The sequence below is a fragment of the Chironomus tepperi genome, unplaced genomic scaffold, assembly GCF_022539635.2.
Source record: "Chironomus tepperi strain 1889 unplaced genomic scaffold, CSIRO-AGI_Ctep_v1 contig_392, whole genome shotgun sequence".
Taxonomy (NCBI): Eukaryota; Metazoa; Arthropoda; class Insecta; order Diptera; family Chironomidae; genus Chironomus; species Chironomus tepperi.
Window position 1 is genome coordinate 8,370 of NW_027226514.1, and position 12,297 is coordinate 20,666.

At 32.3% G+C, this 12,297-nt stretch overlaps 1 protein-coding gene across 1 annotated transcript; it reads left to right on the plus strand.

The window, feature by feature from the left end:
• The first annotated feature begins 7,611 nt into the window (after positions 1-7,611).
• On the plus strand, positions 7,612-8,820 carry LOC139096438 (uncharacterized). Its single transcript, XM_070648151.1, has one exon. It carries the CDS (start codon positions 7,612-7,614, stop codon positions 8,818-8,820), a length of 1,209 nt encoding a protein of 402 aa, XP_070504252.1.
• The last annotated feature ends 3,477 nt before the right edge of the window (positions 8,821-12,297 follow it).

Sequence of the window (12,297 nt, forward strand, 5' to 3'; positions counted from 1 at the left end):
TATTTTTTGGAAACTCTTCTTATATTTTAAGAGCTGTTCACAAAAAGCACGTCTGAATCGACTGAGATCAAGAATAAAACTGACGCTATGTTATTGCGTTATTCTGATGCATCGCCCTACAATATATATTTTTGTTGTTTATGCCTGACTGTGACTGTCTATGTGTAAGTGGTTAAACTGCATTTTACATCTATGTAGTAATCTAACTTAATTCAAACTTTACTCTTTGTATGTATTTGTCCTATAATGCATCGTAATTCTCCCCTCCACTTTTTTATACTTTTTTTTGTGCTATGTTTTCACTTCTTATTGCCTTTTTGTTGTGTCTATTATTATTAAAAGAATATATAGGTATAGACAGTGTACATCATAATATCCTATGGGTCTGTTTATTTATTACGTATCGGAGTGGTAGGCAGACATTAATTTTTTCGCGACACATCTTGGTGATTTGCCTTGACCGAAACTGTACACAGCATACTGTTAATGGTACACTAGTGTGTAGTGACACACATGCTGTCCACCACTGTCATAACGTAAAAAATCGACTTTATGACTCTCCATTCCTTCTTCCTTGTGCATTGTGGGACAATCTATATGATTTAGCAGACTAGTGTGCCATATACCGCATGCCGTGTACGGATTTGACTGTGACTTTCAACATTGATGTTTAACCGCGAATGAAACCGCACACAAAATATGAATCATGGTACAATAATGTACCGTGGCAAACAGGTTGCCAATCACTGATGTAACACGATAAATCTATTTAATGACCCTGACCCCCTGCCTCTCACCCTAGTGCATTGGTAGGCAACCTGTGTGCCGTCAAAGTTCTTTAGAAATATCATGAACCAAATGTCGTGTATCGCGGCACATAGGTGGTCAGCCACTTATTCAACTCAAAAAATTGACTTATTTACCCTTTTTCCTCCACTCCTCCTCATCCTAATGTAGTGATACGCAACCTGTTTGCTCCGACACACAAGTGTGCAACGTAAGCAACGATCGAACTCGGCATGCGGCTTATGCCACTTCCAAAAAATTACCACAACGCGGTAATGTTTTGCGGCACACTCACAGTTTGGTCAAAACTGGTTTAAGACGTAAAGGTAGCAAAAAAGCAGTAGTCGCGTAGTTGTTAGAATGTCGTCCTATAGACTCTAATGGCCCGGGTTCGATCCCAGGAAAAGTATAGTGGAATACGGGTGCTATTTTGCTGTTTCTAGTCACATCAACTCGGTTTTTTGTATTCACGTCAGACAAATTGTGGCTAGGTACATAGTATTGGTATACCTTGGGTCATGCAACTGTGCAGAGTTGGGAAAAATGCCAAAAAACGGCAAAACGCTCCTCCTTAACAGATGAGACGTGACAAATGAACAAACCCCATCTAATATTTTACATACATTACAAGATTATCTTCCCAAAAATTGATGCATAAAATTTCCTAATTTTTCCGTCGTCCAACAGCACAAAAATTAATAATATCAAGTCTGGCAACAAAGAAGGCCATTTGACATCAATTGATCCATAAATTAGCAACATTTAATAATTAAATCTCATAAAATTTTCATCGCACATAACGCGATTTATGCTGTATATATATATATAGGCAATATGTTCCATCAAATTATTTTTCATGCTGCTGATTGATATGTTGCTACTTGCCCTTCACATCACTCAGCTACTGTTGTAGTGAATGATGTAGTCTGACACATAATCCATATGTAAATATATGTAATAAGCACAAGACGGGCGAAACGATGTTGTTTTCAAATTAGTTCACGGCAATAAATGCAAATGTACGTAGGCTGTATTGGATATGCTTTATTGACGTTTAGATGAATTTTAATCAATGCTGTGCAAGTGTCTTTTTGAGGCAAATTTTATTGATTTTTTTATTTTATTTGATGAATTTTTGTTGGAACTGGATTGTGACGAATTTTTTTGTTGATTTTTTTATGATTATTCGGATTTTTTGATGCGAAATTTGTTAAGGTTGAATAAAAATCAGAGACTAAAATTTATGAAAAATAATCTTTGATGAAAAAAATCATTTTTTTCGATGATTAAAAAAATCACGATTTTTTTCATCATACGTTAATCACACGTAAAATTTAATCACGCAGGGCAAAAACACATGGTTCACAATTTTTCTCAAACGTTTTGTGTCAATCACGATGAAAATTTTAAAATTTTTTTAGCTCTATTATTGTGTTAAACTAGAATATTATAAACCATTACTTGTTATTTAGCTATTTTAAGTAAATTAGAATAGTTTTCTCGTGCTTAAATTAGGGTTGTGGTTCATGGGACCGACCGAAATTCGGCCGAATTTCGGCCGAAGTATCATCATATTTCGGCCGAAGTTCGGCCGAATTTTAGAACATTTCGACCAAATTTTAAGATAATATCGGCCGAATTTTCAACATTTCCGCCGAATTTCGGCCGAATTCTAAGAAAATTTCGGCCGAATTTTGAGAACATTTCGGCCGAATTTTTCAACATTTCCGCCGAATTTCGGCCAAATTCTAAATAAATTTCGGCCGAATTCTAAGAACATTTCGTCCGAATTCTAAGAACAGTTCGGCCGAATTCTAAGAAATTTCGGCCGAATTTTGAGAACATTAGAAAAAACTTAGAATTCGGCTGAATTTTGAGTACATTTCGGCAGAATTTTATAAATATTTCTACGGAATCTTGAGAACATTTCGGCCGAATTCTAAGAACATTTCGGCCGAATTTTGAGAACATTTCGGCAGAATTTTATAAATATTTCTACGGAATTTTGATAACATTTCGGCCAAATTCTAAATAAATTTCGGCCGAATTCTAAGAACATTTCGTCCGAATTCTAAGAACAGTTCGGCCGAATTCTAAGAAATTTCGGCCGAATTTTGAGAACATTAGAAAAAACTTAGAATTCGGCTGAATTTTGAGTACATTTCGGCAGAATTTTATAAATATTTCTACGGAATCTTGAGAACATTTCGGCCGAATTCTAAGAACATTTCGGCCGAATTTTGAGAACATTTCGGCAGAATTTTATAAATATTTCTACGGAATTTTGATAACATTTCGGCCGAATTCTAAGAACATTTCGGCCGAATTTTGATAACACTTCGGCAGATGTTCGGCCGAATTCAAAATATATTTCGGCCGAATTCTAAAAACATTTCGTCCGAATTCTAAGAACATTTCGGCCGAATTTTGAGAACATTTCGGCCAAAGGTCGGCCGAATTCTTAGAACATTTCGACCAAATTTTAAGATAATATCGGCCGAATTTTCAACATTTCCGCCGAATTTCGGCCGAATTCTAAGAAAATTTCGGCCGAATTTTGAGAACATTTCGGCCGAATTTTCAACATTTCCGCCGAATTTCGGCCAAATTCTAAATAAATTTCGGCCGAATTCTAAGAACATTTCGTCCGAATTCTAAGAACAGTTCGGCCGAATTCTAAGAAATTTCGGCCGAATTTTGAGAACATTAGAAAAAACTTAGAATTCGGCTGAATTTTGAGTACATTTCGGCAGAATTTTATAAATATTTCTACGGAATCTTGAGAACATTTCGGCCGAATTCTAAGAACATTTCGGCCGAATTTTGAGAACATTTCGGCAGAATTTTATAAATATTTCTACGGAATTTTGATAACATTTCGGCCGAATTCTAAGAACATTTCGGCCGAATTTTGATAACACTTCGGCAGATGTTCGGCCGAATTCAAAATATATTTCGGCCGAATTCTAAAAACATTTCGTCCGAATTCTAAGAACATTTCGGCCGAATTTTGAGAACATTTCGGCCAAAGGTCGGCCGAATTCTTAGAACATTTCGACCAAATTTTAAGATAATATCGGCCGAATTTTCAACATTTCCGCCGAATTTCGGCCGAATTCTAAGAAAATTTCGGCCGAATTTTGAGAACATTTCGGCCGAATTTTCAACATTTCCGCCGAATTTCGGCCAAATTCTAAATAAATTTCGGCCGAATTCTAAGAACATTTCGTCCGAATTTAAGAACAGTTCGGCCGAATTCTAAGAAATTTCGGCCGAATTTTGAGAACATTAGAAAAAACTTAGAATTCGGCTGAATTTTGAGTACATTTCGGCAGAATTTTATAAATATTTCTACGGAATCTTGAGAACATTTCGGCCGAATTCTAAGAACATTTCGGCCGAATTTCGATAACATTTCGGCAGAATTTTATAAATATTTCTACGGAATTTTGATAACATTTCGGCCGAATTCTAAGAACATTTCGGCCGAATTTTGATAACACTTCGGCAGATGTTCGGCCGAATTTTGAGAACATTTCGGCCGAAGGTCGGCCGAATTCTTAGAACATTTCGGCCGAAGTTCGGCCAAATTTCGGGGTGATTTCGGCCGAATTTTTTAATATTTCGGCTGAACTCTTAAGTTATTATGGCCGAATTTCGGTGTGATTTCGGCCGAATTTTTGAATATTTCGGCTGAACTCTTAAGTTATTATGGCCGAATTTCGGGGTGATTTTGGTGCTGCTTTTATAATCAAGATGAATAAAGATAACTTGGAGTCTCTGAAAAAAAAAATTACAACTGTAGTAGTAAAAGACTAGCTGCTTTTGACTTTAAATATAATAAAGAACATGAAACTTTTATTCGTTTATTTATTAATATTAGACATTTTTTGTTTTGAAGAAATTGAAAAGAAATTCATAAATTATAGGAGTTTTCTGCGGTCAAGCATTCTAGCATAATCAAATTCTGAATTTTTTTCTGATAAATTGATCATTCATATTCATATTGTTTAAAATACTTGCGGTATGATCCTTGTTTACCCTGTTCGCGATCCCCTCGTAATTCATCTACAGACGTCTCTTTGGGAGATGTGCAATTAGACTTATCAGAAAAAGTTTCACTTAGATCCCCATTGTTTCCTTGATCTACTGACTCTTCGAACTGTTCTTCAAGCATCTCCTGATCATATCCTTCTTCTTGTTGCTTTTGAAAATCTTCATCATCATCAATCTCTTTGTCAGAATTTACTTCTTCACCTTTGCGCTTTGCTCTTTTTTCTTTTTCATGTTCTTGTAAGAATAAATTAGCTCGTTCCAATGATTGCATCGCACGTAGAGACATCGTACTCATTAATTTCTTTCGATTATTATTGGGTGGAGTTGCATGCTGAACTGATAAGTCAACAACGCTTGTAGGTTTTTCTGGGGCATCACGCAAACCATCATTATAAGCATGTGACAGACGAACACAAACTTCCGTTTTTTTCTTAATTGCTTCTGTTAATGGATTCATAGATAATGAACATTCGGACTCGACGTCATCCAGTATTTTGACGATATCTTCTTTAATTTTTTTGAAAAAAGCAGTAATGTTATCGGAGTGTTCAACTTGAAGGTTTTGTATAGTTGAATTGAAGGGGGTTGAAGAATTTAATTCAAGTTCCAAATAATCATTTGCTTCTAGCTGAGAGCTTTGTTTTGTCTTACGAATAACTTGTGATTTTTTTTTTGATTGTTGCTTAGAAGACGTCGATTGTTCATGCTCAGGAAAAAGATCATCTGTGCATTTTTTGCATTTAAAATCCCATGAGAGTTCTAGATCGGTTCCTGGCTTTAAGTCAGTTGTTTTAAAATATACAACATGTTTTCCGGTGTCATGTTTTGGACAAAAGAAATAAAGTCTAGAATTGTTAGCTACAATTCGGAATCCTTCTTCAAGTTTGAAGTTTTTTAATGTATTATTTGAAACCTCCATCAGTCGAGGCTTGAGAGCTACAGTGTAATCGATCAAACCATCAAAACAGACGCTAGAGTCAGGTTTTGGTCGATTTGAAGGAAGGAGTCGATATACTCCATTTCCTAAATGGTAAATTGAAGCATCAACTTCCGTTGCTGTTAAAGAAAATTTCTTTATAAATTTCCGCATTTTTATTGTTGGTGATATTCTTAAACATAAGTAAAAAAGAACAAAATTAAGTACCTAAATCATTAGTCAATATAGAATAAATATACTGGACATTTTCGAAAAAATTGCAAAATAACGACTGTATAAAATTTAAATCGAAATAAAATTTGATGTTGTTATGAAATAATAAGTTATACTATTTAATATAATTATTTTGAAATTTTCTCTTAATTAAAGCATTTTTCATGCGCAATGCAAAAAGAAAAGAATCTATTTGCTACTAAGGAACATGATTACTATTAAAATTTTACGAATAGCATGAATATAATGACAAAAAAAGAACAAGTCTTTTTGAAGAAAATTTGAACAGAGCTTCCGCTGTATTTTATATATTTTCACCTAGGGCAGCGACTAACAGATAGCTATTTCTAGCTACCATGCACGCCCCGAGTGGTTAAAGCTGAGTAATAGCTGATTATGCTATTATTCAGCTCTAAACACAGCAATGCACGTTTATTAAATTAAATTATTTACGTTTTCTTACCTCTGTTGTTGCAAAATAAATTTTTCGTAATGAACAGTTTTTCCCTGATTTAATCTGAATGAACAATTTCAAATTTGAAATATACGTTGTTTTTTCTATCAAACTGTTTTTGAAAAATCTACTTGAACTAGTGAATCAACTAATACATTTATTCAAATATTCTTCAATGCATTAGTGAATCAATCAATTCACTAATTCAACTAGATTTTTCAAAAACAGTTTGATAGAAAAAACAACGTATATTTCAAATTTGAAATTGTTCATTCAGATTAAATCAGGGGAAAAACTGTTCATTACGAAAAATTTATTTTGCAACAACAGAGGTAAGAAAACGTAAATAATTTAATTTAATAAACGTGCATTGCTGTGTTTAGAGCTGAATAATAGCATAATCAGCTATTACTCAGCTTTAACCACTCGGGGCGTGCATGGTAGCTAGAAATAGCTATCTGTTAGTCGCTGCCCTAGGTGAAAATATATAAAATACAGCGGAAGCTCTGTTCAAATTTTCTTCAAAAAGACTTGTTCTTTTTTTGTCATTATATTCATGCTATATCAAAGTATTACCTGAAAACAGCTTGACAGTCAATGTAAATAAACATCATAAATACCTATAAATATTAAAATCATTCCATCATAACATTAATTGATAATTGAATTTATAATAATAATTTTATTCTGTGGGTTAGATGTTAAAAAAATAAGTATATAGACATAGTAGTTAAATTGCATTCTAATGTTGAAATATTTCAATACACAATACACAATTTCTAAATACCTATTAATTGAACTGTTTTGTATTCAGCCTTTAAATTTCTTTAAACACATTTTTAGATCACATTCACTAAATTAGAAATATTTGTAGTTAACTTATTTTTTTGTTATTTACAATATTTTAAATTGATTTTTTTAGAAATATATGAATCCATAAATTGAAACTAATTGTGCAAATCATTTTCAGCTTTAAAAATTTTTAATTTTAACAATGTCTAATTACGAAATCATCGCCTTCAAGTTCAGCGAAATTCCATGTAATCGTTATTATTTTAGCGAAGATCAGTGCTTATATACTTTAAATAAAGAAAAAAATGAACGAAAATATTTAAAATGTGTGGAATCTGGATGCGACTGCAGAGCGAAGATAGAAGAAGACAAAATGTTTAGAACCAATTCAAATTTACAGCACAATCACGAAACACATCAATTCCTTGCTGAATACGAAATTTGTTATGCAAAATTAAAATCCGACGTGGATAAGACATCAACTTCAGTTCGTGAACTTCACAAATCATATATTCGTCGTATGAGCAGAGAAGCTGCTGGCTTAATGTCATTTGATAATGTTAAAGGAACATTGAATAGAATCAGACGATTAAAGATGCCTCCATGTCACAGCATTAATGATCTTGATCAACTATTGAATGAAAATGATTTTGTTTTTAATAACTATGGAATGGTTAGACAAAAAGCATTTTATAACGGATCAATTAGTGGACAAATGTTCTTTAGTAATCCAGAACTAATTGCAAATTTAGAACCTAATTTTTCGCTTTTTGTGGATGGAACTTTTAATGTAGTTCCTTATAATCAAGAACAGCTGCTTGTCGTCATGGCTACGCTTTTAGATAAGCCTAGACCGATAGTGTTTGTTATCATGAGTCATCGAACGGAGGCAATTTACACAGAAGTTTTTCGATTCATTAAAAATGTCATATTTCCAGTTAACAAATGCTTTTATTCTCCACAAACAGTATCACTAGATTTCGAAATGGCAATGAGAAATGCAGTCAGAAACATTTGGCCACAAATAAATGTTTCTGGCTGCAATTTTCACTTTTGTCAGGCTTTAAGAAGAAAGGCAAGTACAATTGACTACTTATTTGAAGCAATTGAAAGATCTCCAAAACACAAAGAGATCTTAATGATGTTCATGAGATCTAGTTTGCTTCCCCTCGAAATGGTATATGATGGAATCGATGCAATCAAAAACGTGATTGAAAATGACTCGGAATTATTAGAAAGCTATCAAGAATTTATTAACTATTTTAATTATACGTGGATAAATAGATATCCTCCCACGGAGTGGTGCGTATCAGGCCAAAGATATCGCACTAATAACCATGTTGAAGGATATAACTCAAAGATAAAGAAATGGATTCCCATTAATCCATCACCTTTCAAGTTCCTTGAATCATTGCAGGATCTAGCTTATGATGCAGATGCAGAATTTCAAAATGCTAAATTAAAATCAATTGTATATAAAGACTCTAGCAGATTAACACCGCATCTCCACGCATTATTGCCAAAACTACAGGAAGGAATCATCGATGAACTAGAATTTGTAAGCATGATGGCAAGTGTATAAATGGAAAGATTTTTAATGACTTACTAATTTACTTATTTAAAGAATGGCACAGAAAAGTAATAAAATATTGAGTTTTGATTTTTAAAATTAGTGGAAAAAACATGTTATTTATAAGAAAGTTAGAAATTTATTTTTTTATTAATCTTTCAGTTTTTGTTGAGATACTGTCCCGAAGAACATGATGCTGAATCGTGGAAAATATCGGACCTAGTTTGGTGGGATTGAGGATCCATTAAACGATTTACTGTTTTTGCCTCTTGGCGGTGGCTACCTCTTGTTTCTAAGTATATTGCCGCCTGAGTGCTGTGGGCGGAACATTTCAATATGTGCCGATCGGATTTTTTTGTATTTGTTATAACACAGTAGAAATTTTTTTTTTTATAATAATTGTTTTATTCAGTGTTGTAATGGAAGATGTATGCCGAAAACAAAGACAGCAGATTCTTAAACAGAATTTGTCTTTCAAAAGATTTTATCTGCGGAAGAAACTTGTCTTCCTGCAGATAAATAAAATTGTCTTTTGGTAGATTGTGTCTTGTCATTAACGCTGAATGACAGAAAAAGCGTCTTTCTTACTTGTTTTTGAATTTATAACGCATTGCTCAATTTATAAGCTTTCATACCCTTTCTCCCATTAATTTGCTCAATATCCGATCCATGCGTTCTTTCTACTTTCACACGTTGAAGAAGACGGATCAGGATAGCAAATATTGTAAGCTTTTTATTATTTATTGCCAATTTAGTGAATTAATTACATCCCATATTATTATTTTATATAGTGTGAACTTCGCTGATTGAAGGAATTATTTGAATAAAATACCATTTGTGAATTAGAATCATCACGACTTAAATAATTTCATATATCCTAGACGTTCGCAGAATTGCGGCAAATCCGATCTTCCACAGTGTCTTCCGGTAGATTTAATCTTCTACAGACATGTCTTCCAGTAGACAAAAAAAAAGTGTCTACAGGAAGACAGAATCTGCATGTAGATTTATTCTACCAAAAATTTCGTTTTTTTGCGAAATCCCTAATTTAACAATATATTACCTATTAATTATGTACTATTTATGTTGGAAATCATCATATCTATATCATATCAGCCGATATTGTAACACATCTACAACACACTGGAAGAAAAGGACAACAATACATGAACAAATGGAAAATAAATCTCAACAAACAGAATACTCAAGCCTTATTCATCCAAGAGACAACATCAGATTCCTCAACGAAAACATCAAATGGGAAACCGAAGCCAAATATCTGGGAATGATAAAAACTCATCTTCAATAACTACAAGTACTGCAAAACAAATCCTTTAGAATTATTCTCAAGAAAACAAGGTGCACAAGCACATTTCATGCTATGGCGAAAAAACATGTCGCAAGACAGGAACTGCACAGTGAAAACATAGTGAAGTTAGTCATTGTTTGGATAACGCTGTATCGACAAAGATCGGTTATTATAAATAGTTATCATATAGTTTATCCATTCGCTACACATTCAGAGGCAAAACTACCCTCTATTATATAAGCAACAAGTTTGCAAAGTTTCAGGGTGGCCTAATAATTTATTCCTGAGAAATCATGATCGCAATGAATACTTGCATAAATCAAAATCGTCTTTTACAGAATGTGAATAAACTTACTTGAAAATTCTTCAAAAAAAATCATTTTATCGAATGGCAAATCCAATTAGCTTTCCAAAAATATATAACACTTGATATTTATAGGTTTTATACTAATATTTTTGAAATAAAAAAAATGCTAATCAGTTGTTAACTTACTTTCTTGTTTAATACCAATATGCAGAAGAAATAAGATCTCGATAACAGGATTACGCAAAACAATTAAGAAGTTATTTCACATTCACACATAATTGTGTGAATATATTGTTTTTGGTTTTACAGAAATCTACTTTTTTTGATTTGCTTCTTCAGCCTTGCCGAATTATAAAAAAAGTTCAATAATTCAAAGTTTGTGCTTCGTATTACCTATCTAATGGTAAAAACTACTTCATTGGTGCCGAGAAATCGCAAAAAATCACTTTCTGTCCTTTAGCAAGTTAGTAAGTTTCCGCGGAAACTCAATTTAAACACAAAGTTAAGATTTCGGGTTTTTTTCTATCGAAAGAGATTGATTATCACACGAGGTGTATAGTTGTTTGGGTCATGAGATGTACCACTGAGGCACAAAATGCAAAAAACTGAGATTTTTAAAACAAATATTAGCCGCTTATTACAAAACACGTGTTTAAATAAACGATTATTTCAAAACATTTTAATTTGGTGAAAAAATAAAAATTCAGTCAACTGGATCTTACTGGATCTTGTTGATAAAATTAAATTTTATTCATCATACTAGAAGTCGTGTGAAGCTGATGGTGTGACTTCTGCACCATTGTATTCATTTGATGATTTTCTGCACACATTTTCCTCTGCTGGATTAAAAAAATTATCTACAGAATTTTGAGCTGTTTTTCTCACTCGGTGTTGCAAATAATTATCAGGAGTGTTATTATCATCACGAATTCTTGATGTACCTGCTTCCGGAATTGTTCGAACAGCTTCAACAATTTCTTGTTGAGCAAGCATCTTCATTAAATCTTTTTTCTGCTTCTGATTATTATACTTTTTGTTCTTATTCACGTTTTTTCGTTGTCTTTTTTTGAAATTATTATTTTTTTTGTCGCTATTTCTTTTTTCCATGCTTTATCTATTAAAATAGTTTAATTATTATCATTAATTGTAAATTTTTAACATTAAATACTTAATTACCTTGTTTTTTTATTTCAAAACAAAAAGATTCCACGTAAGTGAAGTCAAAATAATGTAGTTTTCTCACAGATTATTACGTTCAAAATAAAACTGTTAAAAAGTTATTTAATTTCCATTAAAAAAATTTGCGGTCTCTATTAAACTATTACTGTTTATTTCAAAATCTCGTGTAAATAAGTAATTTAAACAATTTTTATATTTCTGTACAAACTATTAGTCAGAAATTTTCAATATTTTCCAGAAATTTTGAATTTCAGAAAAACGTTATCTGTTATACTGATTGCCTGCATAAAAATTAGTTAAGGTCCAGCGTAAACGAATAGAAAAACTGACCGTTAATTTTGTACGGTTTTGCACGAATTTGCAAGGTTTTTAGCACCAAAAATTTAACGGTAAAAACACGAAATTTTTAATGTTAATATCAATTGATATTTACTGAATTAACCATGTATATAATATAATTTTTGCAAATTATCAACTAATTAATAGTAAAATTTAAAATTTATGTTTTAAATTCAAGAAAAACTTATATTTTTCTAATAATTTTTAACGGTTTTCTAAATTTCAAACATAAGTGCTAAAACGAATTCTCGATCCGTTTACGCTGGGTTAAGGTGTTTTGAAAAGAACAAAATATTTTATTATTCTTCAATAAAATGTTAAAAAATAAATTCCCGTGAGCAAAAATATGCTTTTA

Bases quoted from the DNA above. Each gene is read 5' to 3' on its own strand.
- LOC139096438 (XM_070648151.1), top strand. From the start codon at position 7,612: ATGTTTAGAACCAATTCAAATTTACAGCACAATCACGAAACACATCAA.